At 36.4% G+C, this 25,977-nt stretch overlaps 1 protein-coding gene across 10 annotated transcripts in view; it reads right to left on the reverse strand.

The window, feature by feature from the left end:
- The window catches only part of PPHLN1 (periphilin 1), a 158,624-nt gene that overhangs the window by 36,262 nt on the left and 96,385 nt on the right, over positions 1 to 25,977 (reverse strand). For all 10 annotated transcript variants that reach the window (XM_047741299.1, XM_047741305.1, XM_047741303.1 and 7 more), the window contains one exon: positions 14,770 to 14,910. In XM_047741299.1, coding sequence (XP_047597255.1) covers positions 14,770 to 14,910 — 141 coding nt within the window. The remainder of the gene's footprint in view (positions 1 to 14,769; positions 14,911 to 25,977) is intronic.

Consider the following 25,977-nt stretch of genomic DNA (forward strand, 5'->3'; position numbering starts at 1 on the left):
TGTCAACTTATAGCAGGGGAACTGAATAACAAGGGACAATTATTTGGAACCACTAGAGAAAATCTTTACCTAAAATTTGTTGATAGTGGACAAGGAGGAAAGGTAGAGAGAATGAAGCTTGTGCTGGAGTTTATGTCATGGGGAACAGATGTATTGGAAAAGCTTTTTAAAGCTCAAAATGCTTCACTTAAAGCATTTTAAGTGAAGACATTCCCAGGAAATGAGGTCCAAGATGGCCTCATCTCTTTTGGGACTTATGACATATTAAATATGGTTCATACCAGGTTTGGTATCTGTATTGTCCAAATTTTATATTTTAAATAAAAATAATTATCATAATGGAGTTAGTAATCTTCGTATTTACAGGTTTATAGCAGGTATAAAATAACCAATTTACTTTTCAACGTAAAGATTGAGATGTTTGGTTTTAACATTTCAAGCTTGATACAAATTACCTTATGAGATAACTTTCAGGAAAACTCCCTTAAAATGAAAACTTTACATTTGTTCTTCAGCAACAAGTTTCTGGAATAAGACCAAATTTTGACAAACTATAACTTTCAAAAACCTTGAAATATAGCCAAAATAAAGGATTTATCTTTAATGTGTTTTGAGAATAAGAAATTTTTCAGGGGTAAATCTTATGGAAGTATATTTTACTAAATGTATATATGTAAGGTCTAAACAAGTGGTTGGTAATAATGGATTGTTAGATACAGTAGGGTAGACTTGATGTCTAGACAAGATAGTGGTGAGAGTTACCTTTTAAGAAATTTGTTACTGCTCTGATAAAAAGGGAAAACAAAGAATGTTTCTATTATGTAAGGTTAGCGTGAAATGCTTAGATCATGCATATACAATAGAGCTGCCACTGCTTTGAAAACAATTTCATTTTAATCCATCATGTGTTAAAAGCTGATTTTTTCCATGTCCCTAACTCTAGTTAACATTTCACAAAGATGGTACATTTGATTAATCTTCTTATCCATTTTACTTTAAAAGTAAAACAAAAATATCCTCTTATATATTGAGACAGAAGGAGTAAGAACTACTTAGAGTGCTGGGAATCATCAGGCTGTATCGACAAGGACTGAAATTAGACACTGTAAAAAGAGTCACAGACTTAGCACTGATTAAATGTGACATCTTATTTATGCAAGAAAATACTTTCTCCATAAATTACTGACTGATGCATAGCAACAGTACATATGAGTTTAAAAATTATTTTAATATAAGAACCTGTGTCCTTATTAAGAGGTTAAAAAAAAATTAAAACACCTAAAAATTGTATACCTTAATCTGAAATTAGCTATACACAACAGTGTGTGAAGCAGCAATATTTAGCTTTTAATTTTAAATGATTTAGATTAAGAAGGGATCTAAGCTTATTCAGTCTAACTTCTTCATTTTGAGGAAAAAGTTTAGAAAAGCTAGTGAGGAATCCAGATGGTCACAAGATAATGGTTAACATGTAGAATTCAAATTAAAATAAAAATTATACATTAAGTAGCTTGATCTAGATTTACTATAAAACCTTATTAACCTCTAAGTCTAGCAACCTAGATAGGAAACGAAATGATTTCTGAAGTTATTTTTTTTTTTAACTGGAATAAGGAAAGGAGAGGATTCCCATCTACAATTTATCTATAAATTATCAAATAAATATATAATCTACCCTTCTTTCATCAGGGAGCCTTACTTCAACGTAGAAATATCAGCATTTTCATAAAACAACGTTAGGACAGTGTTAGGATAGATATAATTCTGAAACAGTCTAAGAGGTTTTAAAAAATTATTTTGCCTTCATGGTACTTTTAAATTTTTTTTCTAGTTATTATCCACCAAATAAGAAAAAGAGGAAATGGACTTTTCCCCGTTACAAACTGTAATTTTCTATGACTTATGAAATACCATGAATAATGCATTTAAAGAATACTTTTAGGAGGAGGAGTCAAGATGGCAGAGAAGTGGCAGGCTGAGACGACATCAGGTAGCAGGGGATCAGCTAGACAGCTTATCAAACCATTCCGAACACCTACAAATCCAACAGAAGATCGAGGAGAAGAAGAGCAGCAATTCTAGAAACAGAAAATCGACCACGTTCTGAAAGGTAGGACCTGTGGAGAAGTGATTCCACAGCGTCGGGAAGATAGACCGCGGGGGGAGGGGCCGGCTCCCAGCAAGTGGCGGAGCAATGGAGCATAAAATCAGGACTTTTAAATGTCGTCTCCACTGAGGGACATTGCTCCAGAGGCTAAGCCAGGGTGAAGCCCAAGGGGGGAACAGCGTGGCCTCAGGTCCTGCGGGGTCACAGAAGGATCGGGGGTATCTCAATGTCACAGAGCTTACAGGTATTAGAGCGGGTAAGCTGGCTACAGAGACGGAGCTGAGGAGTGAGCTCTCAACTCGGGTTACCTTATCCTGATCCGTGGCACAGCCTACTGCTTTGTGAGCAAGGAACCCACAAGATCAGGGGAGACCCCCTCCAGAAGAGCTCAGGGATCTGTGGGGTTCGGAGACTCCAGGCAGGGCTCTGTGCCGGAGACAGAGAAGCTTGGTCACCGGGTGGGTGAGCTCAGAGCGTGGCCGGAGGCCAGGGAGACAGGAGTGATTGGGCGCTTTTCTCAGAGGGTGCACTGAGGAGGGGGACCCGAGCTCTTGGCTCCTCCAGGCTGGAGACTGGGAGGCCGCCATCTTCATTCCCATCCTCCGGAACTCTACGGAAAGCGTTCAGGGAAAAAAAGCTACCAAAAGCAAAACTGAGTGGATTACTTAGCCGGGCCCCTAGTAAAGGCAGTGCAACTCCCCCTTAGGCAAAGACACTTGAGAATCACTACAAAAGGCCCCTCCCCCAGAAGATCAACAAGAAATCCAGCCAAGATAAAGTTCACTTATCAAGGAGAACAGCGGAATTCCAGAGGAGGAGAAAGTAAAGCGTGGAATTCATGGCTTTCTCCTCATGATTCTTTAGTCTTACAAAGTTAATTTTTTTAATATTTTCTTCAGCTAAATTTTTTTTTAACTTTTACACTTTCCTCTTTTAACGTTTTTTAATTAGCTTATCTTAACAATACCTTTCATTAAAAAAAAACTTTTTTAAACCTTCCTTATTATAGTCATATTTTATGCTTCACTGTACCTAACTTTATTTTTTGTATACACATAGGGTTTTTCTTCTAAAAAAAATTTGGGGTACAACTTCTAATAAATCAAAATACACCTTAAATCTAGCACGTGACTTTGTTCTAGTCTCCAGCCTGAGCAAATTCTCTTCATTTTCTTTTTCTTTATTCTCCCAACTAACTTACCTTATCAACTATTTTTTAGAAATTTTTTTAATTAAAAAAATTTTTTTCATCTTTATAGTCATATTCCATCCCTTCATTGTGTTTACCCTTATATATGTCTTTCATTCTTTAAAAATTTGGGAGGTAGTTTCTTCTAAGAGACCAAAATACTCCCCAAATTAAGTGGGCAACCCTGTTCTAATCCCCAGTCTAATGTATAGATTTTTTCTTTTATGTATTTTTTCATTATTTGTTTTCTTTTTTTAATTTTTTTTCTAAACGTCTTTTTACCCCCTTTCTTCCCCCAACGATTTGGGGTCTCTTCTGATTTGGTTAAAGCACATTTTCCTGGGGTCTTTGCCACCGTTTTAGTATTTTATTTGCTCCTTCATATGTACTTATCTGGATAAAATGACAAGGCTGAAAAATACACCACAAAAAAAAAGAACAAGAGGCAGTACCGAAGGATAGGGACCGAATCAATATGGACATTGGTAATATGTCAGATCTAGAGTTCAGAATGACGATTCTCAAGGTGCTAGTTGGGCTTGAAAAAGGCATGGAAGATATTAGAGAAACTCTGTCTGGAGAAATAAAAGCCCTTTCTGGAGAAATAAAAGATCTAAAATCTAACCAAGTTGAAATCAAAAAAGCTATTAATAAGGTGCAATAAAAAATGGAGGCTCTTACTGCAAGGATAAATGAGGCAGAAGAGAGAATTAGTGATATAGAAGACCAAATGACAGGGAATAAAGAAGCTGAGCAAAAGAGAGACAAACAACTACTGGACCATGAGGGGAGAATTGGAGTGATAAGTGATAGCGTAAGACGAAACAACATTAGAATAATTGGAATTCCAGAAGAAGAAGAGAGAGGGGAGCAGAAGGTATATTGGAGAGAATTATTGTAGAGAATTAGCCTAATATGGCAAAGGGAACAAGCATCTAAATCCAGGAGGTGCAGAGAACTCCCCTCAAAATCAATAAGAATAAGTCCATACATACCCCGTCATCTAATAGTAAAATTTACAAGTCTTAGCAACAAAAAGAAAATCCTGAAAGCAGCCCAGGACAAGAAGTCTGTAACATACAACAGTAAAAATATTAGATTGGCAGCAGACTTATCCGCAGAGACCTGGCAGGTCAGAAAGAGCTGGCATGATATATTCAGAGCACTAAATGAGAAAAACATGCAGCCAAGAATAGTATTATCCAGCTAGGTTATCATTCAAAATAGAAGGAGAGATAAAAAGCTTCCAGGACAAACAAAAACTAAAAGAAATTGTAAACATCAAACCAGCTCTACAGGAAATATTGAAAGGGGTCCTCTAAGCAAAGAGAGAGCCTAAAAGTAGTAGGCCAGAAGGAACAGACAATATACAGTAACAGTCACTTTACAGGCAATACAATGACACTGAATTCATCTCTCTCAATAGTTACCCTGAATGTAAATGGGCTAAATGCCCCAATCAAAAGGCACAGGGTATCAGAATGGATAAAAAAATAAAACCCATCAATATGCTGTGTACAAGAAACTCATTTTAGACTCAAAGACACCTCCAGATTTAAAGTGAGGGGGTGGAAAACAATTTACCATGCTAATGGACATCAAAAGAAAGCTGGGGAGGCAATCCTTATATCAGATCAATTAGATTTTAAGCCAAAGACTATAATAAGAGATGAGGAAGGAAACTATATCATACTCAAAGGGTCTGTCCAACAAGAAGATCTAATAATTTTAAATATCTATGCCCCTAACATGGGAGCAGCCAACTATATAAACCAATTAATAACAGAATCAAAGAAACACATTGACAATAACACAATAATAGTAGGGGACTTTAACACTCCCCTCACTAAAATGGACAGATCATCCAAGCAAAAGATCAACAAGGAAATCAAGGCCTTAAGTGACACACTGGACCAGATGGACATCACAATATGTTCAGAACATTCCATCCCAAAGCAAGAGAATACACATTCTTCTCTAGTGCACATGGAACATTCACCAGAATAGATCGTATCCTGGGCCATAAATCAGGTCTCAATGGGTATCAAAAGATTGGGATCATTCCATGCATATTTTCAGACCACAATGCTCTGAAGCTAGAACTCAGTCACAAGAGGAAATTTGGAAAGAACCCAAATACATGGAGACTAAAAAGCATCCTTCTAAAGACTGAATGGGTCAACAAGGAAATTAAAGAAGAACTGAAAAAATTCGTGGAAACAAATGATAATGAAAATACAACAGTTCAAATCTGTGGGACACAGCAATATATATAGCAATACAATTCTTTCTCAAGAAACAAGAAGGGTCTCAAATACACAACCTAACCCTACACCTAAAGGAGCTGGAGAAAGAACAACAAAGAAAGCCTAAACCCAGCAGGAGAAGAGAAATCACAAAAAACAGAAATCAATGACATAGAAACCAAAAAAGCCACAAGAGAACAAATCAACGAAACTAGGAACTGGTTCTTTAAAAGAATTAGTAAGATTGATAAATCCCTGGCCAGACTTATCAAAAAGAAAAGAGAAAGGACCCAAATAAATAAAATCATGAATGAAAAAGGAGAGATCACAACCAACACCAAAGAAATACAAACAATTATAAGAACATATTATGAGCAACTCTACGCCAACAAATTTGACAATCTGGAAGAAACGGATACATTCCTAGAGACGTATAAACTACCACAACTGAACCAGGAAGAAATAGAAAACCTGAACAGATCCATAACCAGTAAGGAGATTGAAACGGTCATCAAAAATCTCCCAACAAACAAGAGCCCAGGGCCAGACGGCTTCCCAGGGGAATTCTACCAAACATTTAAAGAAGAATTAATTCCTATTCTCCTGAAACTGTTCCAAAAAATAGAAATGAAAGGAAAACTTCCAAACTAACTTTATGAGGCCAGCATCACCTTGATCCCAAAACCAGACAAGGATCCCATCAAAAAAGAGAATTACAGACCAATATCCTTGAAGAACACAGATGCGAAAATTCTCACCAAAATACTAGCCAATAGGATCCAACAGTACATTAAAAGGATTATTCACCATGACCAAGTGGGATTTATTCCAGGGCTGCAAGGTTGGTTCAGCATCCGGAAATCAATCAATGTGATGCAATACATTAATAAAAGAAAGAACAAGAACCATATGATACTCTCAATAGATGCTGAAAAAGCATCTGACAAAGTACAGCATCCCTTCCTGATCAAAGCTCTTCAAAGTGTAGGGATAGAGGGCACATACCTCAATATCATCAAAGCCATATATGAAAAACCCACCACAAATATCATTCTCAATGGGGAAAAACTGAAAGCTTTTCCACTAAAGTCAGGAACACGACAGGGATGTCCGTTATCACCACTGCTATTCAACATAGTACTAGAAGTCCTAGCCTCAGCAATCAGACAACAAAAAGAAATTAAAGGCATCCAAATCGGTAAAGAAGAAGTCAAACTATCACTCTTTGCAGATGATATATGATACTATATGTGGAAAATTCAAAGACTCCACTCCAAATCTGCTAGAACTTGTACAGGAATTCAGTAAAGTGTTAGGATATAAAATCAATGCACAGAAATCGGTTGCCTTCTTTACACCAACAACAAGAGAGAAGAAGGAGAAATTAAGGAGTCAATCCCATTTACAATTGCACCCAAAACCATAAGATACCTAGGAATAAACCTAACCAAAGAGGCAAAGAATCTATACTCAGAAAACTATAAAGTACTCATGAAAGAAATGGAGGAAGACACAAAGAAATGGACAAATGTTCCATGCTCCTGGATTGGAAGAACAAATATTGTGAAAATGTCTATGCTACCTAAAGCAATCTACACATTTAATGCAATCCCTATCAAAATCCCATCCATTTTTTTCAAAGAAGTGGAACAAATAATCCTAAAATTTATATGGAACCAGAAAAGACCTCAAATAGCCAAAGGAATATTGAAAAAGAAAGCCAAAGTTGGTGGCATCACACTTCCAGACTTCAAGCTCTATTACAAAGCTGTCATCATCAAGACAGTATGGTACAGGCACAAAAACAGACACATAGATCAATGGAACAGAATAGAGAGCCTAGAAATAGACCCTCAACTCTATGGTCAACTAATCTTCGACAAAGCAGGAAAGAATGTCTAATGGAAAAAAGACAGCCTCTTCAACAAATGGTGTTGGGTAAATTGGATAGCCACATGCAGAAAAATGAAATTGGACCATTTCCTTACACCACACACGAAAATAGACTCAAAATAGATGAAGGACCTCAATGTGAGAGGGAACCATCAAAATCCTTGAGGAAAACACAGGCAGCAACCTCTTCGACCTCAGCCGCAGCAACTTCTTCCTAGGAACGTTGCCAAAGGCAAGGGAAGCAAGGGCAAAAGTGAACTTCATCAAGATCAAAAGCGTTTGCACAGCAAAGGAAACAGTTATTAACAAAGCCAAAAGACAACTGACAGAATGGGAGAAGATATTTGCAAAAGACGTATCAGATAAAGGGCTAGTATCCAAAATCTATGAAGAGCTTAGCAAACTCAACACCCAAAGAACAAATAATCCAATCAAGAAATGGGCAGAGGACATGAACAGACATTTCTGCAAAGAAGACATCCAGATGGCCAACAGACACATGAAAAAGTGCTCCACATCATTCAGCATCGGGAAATACAAATCAAAACCACAATGGGATACCACCTCACGCCAGTCAGAATGGCTATAATTTACAAGTCAGGAAATAATAGGTGTTGGCAAGGATGCGGAGAAAGGGGAACCCTCCTACACTGTTGGTGGAAATGCAAGCTAATGCAACCACTCTGGAAAACAGCATGGAGGTTCCTCAAAAAGTTGAAAATAGAGCTACCCTATGACCCAGCAATTGCACTACTGGGTATTTACCCCAAAGATACAAACATGGTGATCCGAAGGGGCACATGCACCCAAATGTTTAGCAGCAATGTCCACAATAGCCAAACTATGGAAAGAACCTAGATGTCCATGAAGAGATGAATGGATAAAGAAGAGGTAGTATATATATACAGTGGAATACTATGCAGCCATCAAAAGAAATGAAATCTTGCCATATGTGACGACGTGGATGGAACTAGAGTGTATTATGCTTAGCGAAATAAGTCAATGGGAGAAAGACAACTATCATATGATCTCCCTGATATGAGGAAGTGGAGATGCAATGTGGGAGGTTTGGGGTTAGGAAAAGAATAAATGAAACAAGATGGGATCAGGAGGGAGACAAACCATAAGAGACTCTTCACCTCACAAAAGAAACGAGGGTTGCCGAGGGGGAGGGGAGGAGGGAGAGGGTGTTGGGGTTACTGACATTGGGGAAAGTATGTGCTATGGTGAATGTGTAAACCTGGCAATTCAAAGACTTGTACCCCTGGGGCTAATAATACATTATATGTTTATAAAAAAATAAAAAAATAAGAAATTAAATTTTAAAAAAAGAAAAAAAAAGAATACTTTCAGGCACATCCCTTCAACTATACTGGTTGAGATTCCATAAATTCTATCTACTAATAAAAATTTTTGAGAAAGGTTGACAATGATCGGTATAAGCAAGAAATGAAGATTCTCTCCATAATCTCATATATTCCAGTTATTCTAAATCTTGGCCTGTCAACTTTACGAGATGTTTTAAAACATACAGATTTCAAAATATACATGGACTCAAGAATCTGATCACCAGGCATTCTGGTGATCTCTTACGGCAGTCATTAAAACCGACACAGCACTTCATGAGACATAAATATAGGCATTTGATAACCACAACTAAACCAACTCCCCTCCCAAACTGCTCATTTTAAATGTAATACTTGCATATTTTAAAACTACATACACACTATTTTTATAAAGGTGGAGAAATGAGAGAAACTGTATTTTAAAACATGGTTTCATAAGTGACTATAAATATCCACTAATAGGGCACTAATTATATACACTGATAGATGGATATATTGAACAGGGTACACGGTAATATTTATTAAATTAAATATTTAATTAATTAATTAATTTTATTTATTTATTTATTTAATTTGTAATATTATAAATTAAATATTTGTATTTAAAGAAAAAATATGGAGACACACATACCAACTCTTATCTCTATTCATCAGGATCAATCATGATCCCAACATACAAAGTATGTACATACACATAAATACATATAAACTGCGTATATACATACATATGTGGTTTCATTACCTATACGCTGGAGAAAGAAACTGAGCGGCTAAGAATTATGAAGGAAACTTGTTTTTCACTGCATAATCTCCTGTGTCCTTTGAAATTCATGTTTATATATGTTACTACTTAAAATACAGCCTTAATGAATTGGCTGGAGGGTATTCAACATAAACCAAATCAAATCACATGTTTTGAGACATGATCATAACTTTAGTTCCTAACTAAATCATTATTATTGTCAGTACAATCAACTGTTCTGAAAAAGACTTTCATAAATATTTGTTACAGGTGATATTTACAGTGTTAGAACTATCAAAACTCATCCAACTGATTATTATCTATGCGTTTTATTGCATCTTAATTATACATCAATTAAAAATACGTAAGATAAAATTTCTTCAGTTTACATAAAGCTAAGGTGGTAATAGTTCTCAAGCTTTCAGTGTATTAAAAAACTGCAGAAGAACTAAGAAAAAACAACTACCTCCTTCTAACTCCTTACTTCCATTATGGTCCATAGACTAGGACAATCAGCATCACCAAGGAGCATGTTAGAAATTCTCATCTCGGGGCGCCTGGGTGGCTCAGTGGGTTAAGCCTCTGCCTTCCGCTCAGGTCATGATCTCAGGGTCCTGGGATCGAGCCCCGCATCGGGCTCTCTGCTCAGCAGGGAGCCTGCTTCCCCCTCTCTCTCTGCCTGCCTCTCTGCCTACTTGTGATCTCTGTCTGTCAAATAAATAAATAAAATCTTAAGAAAAAAAAAAAAGAAAGAAAGAAATTCTCATCTCAATCCCCATCCCAGATCTACAGAGTCAGAAAATGTACTTTAACAAGATCCACAAATGATTTCTGTGCATATTAAAACTTGAGAAGCTCTGATAACCTATTTACCAGAGGAGTCATGGTAGAAATCCAAGAAGCTCTACGTTTAAAAAGCCCCACAGATGTATAACAAAGGTAGAGAGAGAACACAATGTAAGTACTGTGCTTTGAGGGGGAAGAGATGGAAAGTTCTGTTTTCAAGACTATTAGTTTGCATAGCAAAAGATCCTAACAAACAGCAGTTACTTATCCTCTTCAGTCTGTTTCATTAGGTAACTGCTTCTCTTCTACTTGTGTCTGTGGGGGCATTTTAGCCACCCTGATGTTCACAGTGTACAATGTACTAGGCAGAGCCTCAACATGCATATTATATACATCTACTCCATTCCAGATCTACTCAGATTATTTGATGCCATCTGAAGAAAGCAGATGGATAGAAAACTCTAATCTAGATCTTGCCCTTGGAGAATTACAAGAGATTTAAAAATATCATCAGGTGCCAGATGTCCAAAAAACAGAGGCTCTCAGTGACAGGCTACGTTTAAGCACAATTTTAACAAAGCATGAGGTTAAATATGAAAAGGGTTCCAAACAGTCAAAGTAAATATTACCTTATCCCCAGAGGTGCAATAAAGTGAAGAAGGGTTATGCAGTAATACAGATGTCAATTTGTGTGGTTTGTTCAAAGTGACAGTTTATTAAAAGATTCCTCACTGACAAAATAGCAAGTAGTGAGATTCGCTTTCAAATCAGATAATTTAGTAATAGAGGTATGTGAGGACTTGTGAGATGTTACAATCAAGGGGTTAATGCCGAACACCTGAGACAGATTATGAATCACCTATACTTTTGCAGGCTGGCTATGTAGGTATTACTTATATTGACAGGAGAAATTCTGAAATCTCCCTCTCTAAGCTAAGAACTTTGAAAAATATTCTGGTAAGTGAAAGTAAAAGTGGCCCAAACTGGGTAACTCCGGGGAAATGAAGGTAAAAGAAGATATACCATAGGATCTAAAATATAAGGAGGCTAAATGTGCTGTGACGATAGAATGGATCATCTCCACTAAAGGACATTTACGTACAAGTGGGCAGGATGATTCAAATGATCTCTAGCAACACAAAGAGACTCAACCTGATGTCTTCTGCCTCAAGGATTTTAGACGGTGGTTCTCTGCCATATTTAACTATAACACGGGGAGCTTTTTCAAAAAGCATCTACATTTCCAACCCTATCAAAATTCTCATATGCGCAGGGATGAGATGGTAATAATGTGGCAAAAAAACATGAATTTGCCCTCTCACTGAAGTGATTCAGATACAAACTACCTCCATATGTATGCCCTTAAACATCAAAGCGCCACTTTGTGGGCACAATGAATTAAACCAAATTTTGGCCTAGAGAGATTAAATTTATTTTATATTTAATACTGCCACAAGTTAATGATTTCCTTATGATTCAGGGGCTTAAGAATCTAATTTATAGAAACCCTAAAAAAATTATAGGTTATATTATAAGATATCTGAACATACTGCAGTTGATAGAAAAAGCAGCTTGGGCATTACACCAATATTTACATTTCTATATTATTCTAAGCTTGAATTGTTGTCCTCATCTACATGGGCTTTTTTGGGTTATTATTCCTTTTTTTTTTTTTTTAAATCATGGAGTATTTCAAGCATGTGGAAAAATATAAAGAATAATTACTGGACAGCTGTGTAACTACCATCTGGCTTTCTCAAGCCTTTACATTATTCCTATCCATTTGGCATTTAATTTCTAAAAATAAAATGTGCAAAAGTTGAAAACAGGGAAAATGAGGGGAAAATCTCCTTATTAACTTTTTCATTTTCAAAAGTCACTGTAACTTTTAGACACAGGTTTATAAAATAATTATAACCAAAGTGCTCTTTTTTTTTAAGTTTTTTTTCCCCAAGATTTTATTTATTTATTTGAGAGAGAGAGAGATCACAAGTAGGCAGAGAGGCAGGCAGAGAGAGAGGGAAGCAGGCTCCCTGCTGATCAGAGAGCCCAATACGGGGCTCGATCCCAGGACCCTGGGATCATGACCTGAGCCAAAGGCCGAGGCTTTAACTCACTGAGCCACCCAGGCGCCCCTAAAGTGCTCTTTTAAAAAGAGAGTATGGTAACATTATTTAGTACGGTAATTTATTTTTAACACTTAAGATTAGTTAACATTATTAACTTTTCTATTTTATAACACTTCTAAGAACTGTCTTTACTTCTTTAGTCATATCAGAATACAGAAATTTCCTTTTAGATTTATTTTTCCTTCTTTAGTCATCTGTCTTTGCTATAATAATCTCAATATTCTTTAGTGTTAGATTTTTCACGTGTTTTTGAACAATGGAAAAATGAAAACAGACATCTAGGCATACTTATAGGTCAAACATGTATGGATGTCTATAGAGTACTACAAAAAATTAATTCCATACTAAGTAATTTTATGTGTATACTGCTAGGCTGTACACATCTGACTGGCAGATCTTTTTAAGATCAAATAAATCAACTATGAATAATAACAAGAGGAGACAGAAATATTAATAAATGAAAACAAAATTACCATACGCTGCTATTTCAAATTTTCTACCGGTTATATTCTTCACATGGTCTTAGCCAAAAGGCCAAGAGGCAATCTACCAGTTATATTCTTAAGAGAACCTCTCCTTTAAAGAACTGCTGTTTAGGTGGAAAAGAAATATTAAATCATTCATTCAGTAAACACTTCCCTAGCACTTACTACAAAGTGCAAGGCTTAGGCACCATGTTAGGTGGTCAGGTTAAGATGCAGTCTCTGACAGTGACTCAGGAGCTATTCAGAGGTCACTTCCAAGTTTATGACTCCACTCACCATCTATAGAAAATACTTCCTTTGAGTCTACTACATGCCAATCACTATATAAGGTAATGGAGATAAAGTAATAAAACATAGTCACTGCTCTCATGAAGCTTCCATTATGATAACGGGGGACAAACAAGCAAATAAAAACATTATGTCAAGTGGTTTAAAAAAAAAAAAAAAAAAGCACTACCAAGAAAAGTAAGTCGGAGTAAAAGGACAAAAGGGCAGTATTTCTACATAGGGTAATGATATTCATATGCATGTTAAAGATACACTGAAGGAGCAAACCTTTTATTTATGCTGTCAATTAACTGGTAATTTGTAAGGTACCAATCACCTTCATATCACAAATTAAACAGGATTTTCTCACTCTTCATTTTACTTCTATTCTTCCAGGCATCTGACACGGCTCACCACCACCAGTCTGAAATTCTACTGGCTTACATAACAAATCTCCTATCCAGATTCTTATCCTTTGCCACTGGGGTGGCATCAATATGAACTGTACAATCACAATAAGGATTTAATTAAGATGATCTCCTATCCAACTACAGAAAATAGGTTTTAGCTGATGTGAAATTGGAAAGCACCCTGAGAAAAGATTTAACTTTATTCTTAATTTCCAATAGGTTTTAGAAGACTATATAACAATAGGACATCTACTCAAAGCACTGGAGAGTAACCATCAAAAACACCTGTACACAATGAGTAACGTACAGAATTGCTGAATCACTATACTGTATACCTGAAACTAATATAACACTGTATGTTAACTATACTGGGGAAAAAACACACTTGTACTGCATGTTACATGTTATAAAACATGTCAAATAAAATAAATGTAAAATAAAAGTCAAATTTTATTGACTTCATTTAATCCTCTAAAGTGATAATACACTATAAGGCAGGTAATATTTCCACATTAAAACATTTTTAAATTTTGCTAAGCATAATGAGCCCATGTGATGATTTAAAAGAAAATGGTTTTAAATCTCAATAGGTAAGACAAAGCCTCTAAGCTTATTCCATTGAAAAAATATATTTCACACTGCAGTAAAATACAGCTAGACAGTTCTGACGTATAAATATTCTTTAAGCAACCCATTTAACTAAACACAAGATTCTAACTTTTCAGAATGACACCATTAAATCTATGTACTTATCCTTCACTTTTTCTTCAATATTTGAAAAATGCATAAAAGTAAAATGAAAAATATAAATGTCTGTAATCCCAATATTCTAAAATAACATCTGCTAATATTTTGGTATATTTAAAATTTCTTTCAGCCCATTCCTATTGATTTTAATAGTTTAAAATTGCTTCATACTAGCAAGCATATTGATATTCTCTAAATAGAGTTTTTTATTGAAAAAATAAAAAAGTAAACAGGAATAGGGGACCAAACTGATCAATATTACTGTGAAATCGAATCAAACAATTTTTAGTTTCTTACATTCTAATTTCAGAATCATGCATGAAAAACAAAATGAAACACATGTATTCAATAAATACTTTAACTACCATGTGCAAAGTGATAGGAACAAAAGATTATGTACTTAAAGAAGATTAAATTCTCACCTGTTCAATCTCTTTGGTTTTTGATGCTATTGCTTTAGAGCGACTGGTTAGCTGACTGTCTTCAAATAATTCTATGCCATCTGTTGCATTTGACTCAGGCTCCTCTGGCTGGTCAATAAACAATGGTGCTGTGGATCCTGCCTTCAAAAAAAATTAGAAATCTTTAATTACATATAGCACTGAAGATGAATGCGTAGAGGCACTAATTGGTACAACATATCAAGAGAAAATGCTAAATTCAACCGGTTTTAAGAAAACACTTTCAATTTTGCCATGCATAATGAGCATATGTGAGGAGGGCCAAAGAGGAAATGACAGCTACTTTTAAAATTTTAGGTAAGACAAAGCATCTAAGCTTACTTCATTCCAAAATTATATTTCACACTATATTAAGATACAGCTAGGGGCGCCTGGGTGGCTCAGTGGGTTAAATCCTCTGCCTTCAGCTCAGGTCATGATCCCAGGGTCCTGGGATGGAGCCCCACATCCGGCTCTCCGCTTGGTGGAGAGTCTGCTTCCCCCTCTCTCTCTCTGCCTGCCTCTCTGCCTACTTGTGATCTCTCTCTCTGTCAAATAAATAATAAAATCTTAAAAAAAAAAAAAAAGATACAGCTAGAAGGTTCTGTTCTATAACTATTCCTTAAGCAATCTATTTAAGACACACTGACGAGAAAAAGCCTAATTGGAAGAGATCGGCACACATAAGCATATTAAAAAAGAACATGGAAAAGGGCTCTACTTTCGGAAATTAAAAATACCTTGCTCCTATAGCATAAAAGTTTATTGAAATCACTGAAAAGAAAAATCCCCAAAGCAATAATAATCACTTCTATTTCATAGCAATAATTCATTAAATACATAATCCCGCAAAAAAGCTCACAGCTGACTACTGTACTTTCCAATAACACTTTTGTAGAAAAGATAAAAACTTAAAAAAAGTGAGGGAAAGCAATTATTTAACTATACTCATTTGTTTATTCTAAAATTTACTGTGGGGGTTCCTGGTGGCTCAATTGGTTATGCATATGACTTCAGGATCCTGGGATGGGGGGGCACCTGGGTGGCTCAGTGGGTTAAAGCCTCTGCCTTTGGCAGAGGTCATGATCCCAGGGTCCTGGGATCGAGTCCTGCATCGGGCTCTCTGCTCAGCAGGGAGCCTGCTTCCTGCTCTCTGTCTGCCTGCTTCTCTGACTACTCGTGATCTCTATCAAATAAATAAAGAAAAATCTTTAAAAAAAAAAAAAAGGATCCTGAGATGGGGCCCTGTGTCAGGCTCCATGCTCGATGGGGAGTCCACTTCTCCCTCCACCCCTGCCACTCCCCCAACTCGTGCTGTCTCTCTCTCTCAAATAAATAAAATCATTTTTAAAAATTTACTGTGTGACATTTACAGCAGCATTATCTATGATAGCCAAATTATGGAAACAGCCCAAGTGCCCCTCAACTAAGGGATAAGGAAGATGTGGTGTGTGTACACACACACACACACACACACACACACACAGGAATATTACTCAGCCATCAAAGAAAAATGAAGTATTGCCACACACAGTGACGTGAATGGAGCTAGAGTATATTATGCTAAGTGATGTAAGTCAGTCAGAAAAAAGACAAATGCCATATGATTTCACTCATATATGGAATTTAAAAAACAAAACAAACGAGCAAAGGAAAAACAAGAAAAAGAAAAAATAAGAAAAAGATTCTTAACTATAGAGAACTGGTGGTTACCAGAGGGGAGGTTAGTGGAGGGATGTGTTAAACAGGTGACGGAGATTAAAGAGGACATTTGTTGTGGTGAGGACTGGCTGATCTATGGAAGTACTGAATAACTATTTTGTACACCTGAAGCTAATATTACACTGTATGTTAACGAATTGGAATTTGAATAAAAATTTTAAAAAATTTACTGTGTGATAGAGATAGGAAGGGGATGGCATAGTAGGAGGACCCTAGGCTTGTCTCAACCCACAAATTCAACTAAGTAACTATCTTCCTAAATACTCCAGAAATCAACATGAAGACTGGCAAAATTTTACAACTAAAGGTAAAAAAGAGGCCATCCTGAAGAAAGTAGGAAGTGCAGAGACATGGCTTGAGAGAGAAAAAATGGATGGTGACTACTGCAATAGTGGAGAAGGGTGAGAGACTAACACACAAGCTGGAGAAAACGAATCCCGCATAGCAACTGGCTTGGAAAGCAAGAGGGGATGAATTCCACTGAGTTCTTGCAACCAGTGGCCCCTAAAACCTAGAATTCTAAAGGTCAGTGGGCTTGGCTAAGGGAAAGCCCCCAGGCAATGGGGTTGCTATTATTGGAGAGAAGGTAGGACAAACTGCCCTCATACATACAGACTAAAAACAGTGATCTGAAGAGTGCCTGGGGCACAGAGTGAGGAGATTATTCCTTCATCTTAGTAGTGTTGTCCCAGAGAGGCAGTGTTCATGGAGAGAACCCTCCTAGAACAAAGGAACATGTAGCCACCATTTCCTTCTCCAGCCCCTCAGCATAAGCACAGAGCCACCTGTGGGAACCAGTGCAGTGCCAACATTCCCTATTTAATGTGCTTACACCAAGGCCCAACCCCCCTTCCTCCAACAGACACACACTCTGGTAGAACTGCCCTTCCTAGTCACCCGGGCCTCAGTTCCAGCATGGTAGACACCTTTGCCATTAGACTGGCCCAAACCCTTGCCCACATCCTGTCTCCAGACCCAGGAGTTTTGCATAGCCTCATCTCTGGCTACAGTGGTGACAGGTCTCATTTCACAAGTACACCAGAACACATCAGGTTAAAACACACCACATTCATGCCAGGGGCATACCACCACCCAACAGGCAAAGAGAGTCTCTCCAGAGGACTGGCCTGAAGGATAAGAGGCCAAGAAAAAACAGCGGAGCACACAAAGCACACACTGGAGAGACTCATGGAAGTGCCAGGCCCTAGGGAACAGGGGACATGACACAGCAGGTCACTACAAGACCTCTTCTTCATAAGGCCATTACCCTCAAGAACAGAATACACAGGTGACTTTCCTAACACACAGCAACAGACACAGAGACTTAGACAAAATGAGAAGACAGAGAAATCTGTCCCAAATAAAAGAACAGGACAAGGTCACAGCCAGAGATCTAAGCAAAACAGGTAGAAGTAACATGCCTGATGGACTATTTAAAGCAAAGATCATAAGGATACTCACTGGTCTTGAGAAAAGAGTGGAAGACATCAGTAGGACCCTTAACATAGAGATGAAAAAAGAAAAAATCAGAGATGAAGAGTGCAATAAGCAAGATATGATCGATGCAATGATAGCAGGCTGGAAGAGGCAGAGGAATGAATTAATGAGGTAGAAGATAGAATAATGGAAAGTAAGCAGATGAACAAAAGAGAGAAAGAAGAATTATGCAAAAAAGAGACTCCGGGAACTCAGTGACTCCACCAAACATAAAAACATTCACAATATAGGAGTCCCAGAAGAAGGAGAGAGAGAGAGAGAGAGAAAAGGGGGCAGAAAATTTATTTGAAAGCTAATAGCTGGAAACTTCCCTAATGTGTAGAAGGAAACAAATATTTAGATCCAAGAGGCACAGACAAAGCCCAACAAAATCAGCAAAAGCAGATCCACACCAAGACATGTTACAACAAAAGTGGCAAAATGTACGGATGAAGAAAAAATTTTTAAAAGCAGCAAGACAACACAAGACAGTTACATACAAGGGAAACCCCATAAGGCTATCAGGGGATTTTTCAGCAGAAACTTTCCAAACTAGAAGAAAGTGGCATGCTTTATACAAAGTGCTGAACAAGACAAATCCAGAGCCAAGAATACTCTATCCAGCAAGACTATCATTCAGAAAAGAGGGAGAGATAAAGAATTTCCCGGACAAATGAAAACTAAAGAAGTTCATGACCACTAAACCAGCCCTGAGTGAAATTTTAACGGGAACTCTTTAAGTGGAAAGGAAGACCAAAAGTGAAAGTATGAAGGAAAGAAACAGAAAAGCACTAAAAATGAGTATTTTTGTTAAAATATCAATCAAGAAACACAAAGTAAAAGAATGTAAAATATGACAACACATGAGGAGGAGTAAAGAATGGGTTCAAACTTAAACAACCACTGGCTTAATACAGACTGCTATATGCAGAAGATGTTATATTCAAACCTAATGATACCAACAAAAAGCACTAATATACAAAGTATAAAGAGAAAAAAAATTCACATATATCATTAAAGAAAACCATCAAAACTATGAGAGAGAAAGAAAAGGCTCAGAGAAGATCTTCAGAAACAACCACAAAACAGGTAATAGAATGGCAATAAATACATATCTATCAGTAATTACTTTGAGTGTAAATGGAATGTAAATCAACAGACACAGGGTGACAGAATGGATAAGAAGGCTCATTTATATGATGCTTACAAGAGACTCACTTTAGACCTAAATACACTCATAGATGGAAAGTAAAGGAATGGAGAAACATTTATCAGGCAAATGGATGTCAAAAGAAAGCCAGATTAGCAGTATTTATATCAGCCCAAATAGACTTTAAAACAAAGACTATAACAAGAGACTAAAGATGATACTATACAATTTTATGGGCCCAGCACGCTTCCGCTGCGCAACTCTGCTTACTATACAATTTTAAAGGAGACAATCCAACGAGAAGATATAACACTTGTAAATATTTATGCACCCAACATGGGAGCACCCAAATACATAAAATAGTTAATAATGAATATAAAGGAACTAATCAATAATAATACTATAACAGTAGAAGATTTTAATACCCTACCCACATCAGTAGACAGATAATCTAAAGAGAAAATCAACAAGGAAACAATGGCTTTGAATGACACACTGGACGAGATGGATTTAACAGATATATTCAGAACATTCCAACCTAAAAGAGCAGAATACATATTCTTTTCAAGCACTTGGAACATTCTCCAGAACAGAGAACATACAAAGAAGGTCACAAAAGAAGCCTCAACAAACTCAAAAGAATAAATCATACCATGCGTCTATTTTGACTATAATGCTATAAAACTAGAAGTCAACCACAAGAAAAAATCTGGAAAGAACAAAAATACATGGAGGTTAAATAACATGCTATTAAACAATGACTGGGTCAAGCCGGAAGTAAATTAAAAAGTACACAGAAACAAATGAAAATGAAACACAATGGTTCAAAAGCTTCAGGATGCAGCAAAACGGGTTCGAAGAGGGAAGTATGTAACAATACAGGCCTACCTCACAAATCAAGAAAGATGTCAAATAAACAACTTAACTTTACATCTAAAGAAGCTAGAAAAAGAAAAACAAACAAAACCTAAAATCAGCAGAAAGAAGTAATATTCTAGCAGAAAAAAATGATACAGAAACTAAAGAAGCAACAAAACAATGAAACCAGCTATTTTTCTGAAAACAAAAAATCACTGAAATTGATAAACCTCTTGCCAGACTTATCAAGAAAAGGGCTCAAATACATAAAAGTCACAAATGAGAGAAGAGAAATAACAACCAACACAGAAATACATACAATTACAAGAGATTATTATGAAAAAGTGTATGCCAACAAATTAGACAGCCTAGGAGAAATGGATAAATTCCTAGAATCATAGAACCTACCAAAACTGAAAAAGCAGGAAAGAAAAAATTTGAACAGACTGCTTACCAGCAAAGAAATGGACTCCATAAACAAAAAACTCCCAAAAAATAGAAGTGCAGGACTGGATAACTTCACAGGTGAATTCTACTGAACATTTAAAAGAAGACTTAAAGGGGTGCCTGCGTGGCTCAGTGGGTTAAAGCCTCTGCCTTCGGCTCAGGTCATGATCCCAGGGTCCTGGGATCGAGCCCCGCATCGGGTTGTCTGCTCCGCAGGGAGCCTGCTTCCTCTTCTCTCTCTCTCTGCCTGCCTCTCTGCCTACTTGTGATCTCTGTCTGTCAAATAAATAAATAAATAAATAATAAAAAATAATAAATAAAAAATAAATAAAAGAAGAGTTAATACCTACTCTTCTCAAACTATTCCAAAAAACACAAGAGGAAGGAAAATTTCCAAATTCATTTCTAGGAGGTCAGCATTACCCTGATATCAAAACCAGATAAAGACACCACAAAAAAAAAAAAAAAAAGAGAGAGAGAGAGAGAGAGAGAGAGAGAGAACTACAGGCTAATACCTCTCATGAACATATATGCAAAAAATCCTCAGCAAAATACTAGCAAACCAAATCCAACAATATGGTGTTTTTTTTTTAAAGATTTTATTTATTTATTTGACAGACAGAGATCACAAGTAGGCAGAGAGGCAGGCAGAGAGAGAGGTGGAGGCAGGCTCCCTGGGGAGCAGAGAGCCCGATACGGGGCTCAATCCCAGGACCCTGGGATCATGACCTGAGCCGAAGGCAGTGGCTTAACCCACTGAGCCACCCAGGTGCCCCAATATGGTTTTTTTTTTAAAGATTTATATATTTGACAGAGATCACAAGAAGGCAGAGAGGCAGACAGAGAGAGAGAGGTTTTCACAAGTCCGAATTATAAGTTTTAAAGGATCTAATTAAACTGAAAACCTATGACTCACTTAAGAAAGAAAGGGTTGGAAATCAGGGAAGATGTCACCATAGGAAGCATCAGAAATCTGTCTCCCATTGTAAATAACAACTGTACTGGCAAACTTGAACTGAGGTAACTATTTTGGAACTCTGGACTTTCCTGAAGGCTTGTAACTTCCAGCAGACAACATAGATGGTAAACTGAGGTTCACTTCAGCTCTCAGCACAATAGCAGCTACCCATCCCCATTCTCAGCCACTTGGTAGGAAGGTACCTATGTTCCTTGAAGCAGCTTGCACATAGCTTACAGGAGCCAGGCTAGGCAAAAAGGAGCCCGTTTCAAAATATCAAGAATCTGTGCTCTGATCACTTGTGATGAGAAAGGGGTGGATAGCCATTGTTGTTATATCTCTTACTATTGTTGCAAACCCCTCTCATTATAGCTGAAGTGACTCCTGGGAATTAAGGGACTGGTAGCATTTTTCTTTATTTTTCACTTCTTTCCCTTTTTGAAAGCCAGATGTTAATATTAGGACATTAAAAAACCAAAAACAAAACAAAACAAAAAAACCTGCTTATATAGGGAAAGTTAAAAAGTGACTATGCATTCCAAGACTCAAAAAAGACCTGAGAAGACCTTCAATTTACACCTAGGCTTATCACTAGCACACAGACACCATACAATAATATAAAAGTGGGGGAGAATCTCATTTTCCAGAATTACCAGTTATTAAGTTCAAATGCACAGTGTTCAACAAAAAAATCACAAGGCATAAAAGAAATAGGAAAGTAAGGTCCCTTGAAGGAAAAAAAAATAAACCAATATAAACTGTCTCTGAAAAATACCTAATGGTAGGTCTGTCAGAAAAAACTTTAAAACTACTGTCTCAAATTGCCCAAAGAATTAAAGAATGATGTGAAAAAAGCCAAGAAAATGATATGTGAACAAAATAAAATACCAATGAAGAGACAGAAAACCTAAAAAGAAACCACAAATAAATTACAAAGCTGAAAAGTATAATAACTGAAATGAAAATTTTGCTAAAGGGATCCAAAGGCAGAATTGAGTAGACAAAAGAAAGAATCAGTGAATTTGAAGACAGAAACACAAAAATTATAGAGTCTGAGGAAAAAAAAAAAGAAAAAAAAAAGATTGAAGAAAAGTGAACAGCCTAAGGAATCTGTTAGGACACCAGCAAGTGGGTCAACATATGCATTGTGGGAGATCTAGAAGAGAGAAAGCGGCAAAAAATATTTGAATAAATAATAGTTTTAAACTTTCCAAATTTGATGGAAGACTTGAATATCAACATCTAAGAAGCTCAACAAAACCTAAGTAAGATGAACTCAAAGAGGCTCAAACCAAAATACATTACAATCAAATTTTCAAAAGACAAAGTAAAAGAGAATACTGAAAGCAGTGAAAAGCAAACATCACATACAAGGGAAATTCATGAAGATTAGCAGATTTCTCATCAGAAACTCTGGAGGCAAGATTACAGTAGACCCATAATCAAAGTGTGGTTGACCCTGAACAACACGGTAAAGGGCAGGGGCAACCACCCACACAATCAAGTCCATGTATAACTTTTGACTCTCCAAAATCTTAATAGCCTACTATTAATCAGATGCCTTAATGACAACACAATTACTATGTATTTTGTATGCTATATGTATTATATATTGCATTCTTAAAATATCTAACCTTTTCATAATTTGGGGGGGTATTTCTATGCTACACAGTTTGTCTGTGAGTCTTTTTAAATTGTTGCAAATCTCCAAAATATTTTCCAACACATTTACTGAAAAATATCGACATATAAGTGGATCTATGCAGTTCAAACATCAACCGTAATAAAAGAAAAACTATCAACCAAGAATCCTATATCCAGGAAAATTGTCCTTCAGAAATGAGGGGAAAATTAAGACATTCTCAGATTAACAAAACCTGAGGGAGGTTATGGCTACTAAATCTGCCCTGCAATAAATGCTCAAGGGGGTCCTGCAAGGATACTACACAGTACTTCAAAGCCTTAGGGAGAAATAAAGAACTCTATAAAAATAAATACACAGGCAATTATAAAAACTAGTATTATTGTACCAATGCTCTGCAACTGTACTTTTTTTTCTTTTGTTTTCTACACTGGATTTAAGAGACTAATAAATTTAAAGAACACTATTAGTGTAAAGGCTAACAGTACTGCGGCATGCCTGGGTGGCTCACTCATTAAGCTTCCAACTCTTGATCTCAGCTCAGGTCTTGACCTCAGAGTCATGAGTTCAAGCCCTGCACTGGGCTCCATGGTGGGTGTGGAGCCTACTTAAAAAAAAAAGAAAAAGAAAAAGCTAGTATTACTATAATTCCAAATTTTGTTTTCTAAATAACTCAAGAGACTACTGCACTTAAAAGAATTATTAGTTTATGTTTTGGGGCACATAAGGTATAAAAAGATATAATTTTGTGACATCAAAAACTAAAAGGGGGGGCACCTGGGTGGCTCAGTGGGTTAAAGCCACTGCCTTCGGCCCTGGTCATGATCTTAGGGTCCTGGGATCGAGCCCCGCACCGGGCTCTCTGCTCAGCAGGGAGCCTGCTTCCTCCTCTCTCTCTGCCTGCCTCTCTGCCTACTTGTGTTCTCTGTCAAATAAATAAATAAAATCTTTAAAAAAAAAAAAAAACTAAAAGGGGTAGAGATGGAGCTGTAGAGGAGCAGAGTTTTTGTGTATTATTGAACTTAAACTGATATAAATACAAATTAGTGTATAACCTTAGGATATAAATGTAATCCTTGTGGTAACCACAAAGATAATAAGCAAGGAATATGTACAAAAAGAAATTAAGAAAGAATTTAACATTTCACTACCCGTCCCCTACAGAATCAATTAAACAAAAGAATGTAAGAATGCAGGAAATGAGGGACAAAAGATACAGGGCATGTAAAAAACAAATAGCCCAATGACAGAAGCCGTTCTTCTCAGTAATTAATTAAATTTTAATGGATTAAACCCTCCAATCAAAGGACACAGATTGGCAGAACAGATAAAAACACATGACGCAACAATATACTGTCTACAAGACTTACTTCAGACTCAAAGACACAAACATGTTGAAAGTAAAAGAATGGAAAAAGATATTCCATGCAAATAGTAACTTAAAAAAAGTAGGTGTGGCTACACCAATATCAGTCAAAACACTTTAAATCAAAAAAGGTTACAAGAGACAAGATATTATATATTAATAAAAGGTTCAATGCAGCAAGAAGATTTAACAATTACAAGTATCTATTGACCTAATGACACAGCATCAAAATATATGAAGTAAAAAATGCCAGAACTGAAAGGAGAAATAATAGTTATACAGTAACAGTTGAAGACTTCAGTACCCTTGTCACAATAATGGAAAGAAAAATCAGATAAAAGTAAGGAAACAGAGGACTTAAATAAGACAATCCACAAAGTAGATCTAACAGACAAAGGTCACTCTATCCAACAACAACAGAATATATTCTCAAGTGCATGAGACAGTATTTCAACAGACTTAAGTGTTAGGCCATATATAAAATGTCAATAAATTTAAAAAGTAAAACTGGAAAATTCAGAAAATTGTGGAAATTAAACAACACAATTTTAAACAAGCAATGAGCCAAAGAAGAAATCACATGAAAAGTAGGAAAATACTTAGAGACAAAGAAAGTGAAAACATAACGTATAAAAACTTAGGAGAAGCAGCAAACCAGTGCTAAGAGGGAAATTAATGGCTATAAACACTTATATTAAAAAAAAAAAGAACAAACTCAAATCAATAACCTAACTTCACAACTTAAGGAACTAGAAAAAACAGAACTAAACCCAAAGCTAGCAGAAAGAAAGAAATAAAGATTAGAGCATAGGTAAATGAAATAAATAGAAAACAAGAGAAAAAAATCATGGGGCACCTGGGTGGCTCAGTTGTTAAGTGTCTGTCTTCCGCTCAGGTCATGATCTGAGGGTCCTGGTTGGGATTGAGCTCCGCATTGAGCTCCCTGCTTGGCAGGAAGCCTGCTTCTCCCTCTCCCACTCCCCCTGCTTCTGTTCCCTCTCTTGCTGTGTCCCTCTCTGTCAAATAAATAAATCTTAAAAAAAAAAAAAAGAAGAAGAAGAAAAGAAAAAAAATCAAAGAAATAAAAAGCTGCTTCTTCAAAAAGATCATGATTGACAAACCTTTAGCTGGAAGGACTAAGGAAAAAAAAAAAGAAGACTCAAATTACTAAAATCAAAAATGAAAGTGTGAACGTTACTACCAATTGTACAGAAATAAGGATTATTAAGAGAATATTATGAATAACTGCATGCTGACTAATAGGATAACCTAAATAAAATGGACAATTCCTAGAAATACAAAACCTACCAAGACTAAGTCAAGAAGAAATAGAAAATCTAAATAGACTTGTAACTTCTAAGGAAATTAACATCAGTAATCAAAAATTTCCCAACAAAGAAAAGCCATGAATCTAATGGTTTCACTGATAATAAGCTCTACCAAAAATTTAAAAAATATCAAGCCTTTTAAAACTCTTTCAAAAAAACTGAAGAGGAAGGAACACTTCCTAATTCATTCTAAGGGGACATTATTACCTCGAAACCAAAGCCAGACAAAGACATTACAACAAA

This window comes from Lutra lutra, chromosome 8 (assembly GCF_902655055.1).
Source record: "Lutra lutra chromosome 8, mLutLut1.2, whole genome shotgun sequence".
NCBI classification, from domain to species: domain Eukaryota; kingdom Metazoa; phylum Chordata; class Mammalia; order Carnivora; family Mustelidae; genus Lutra; species Lutra lutra.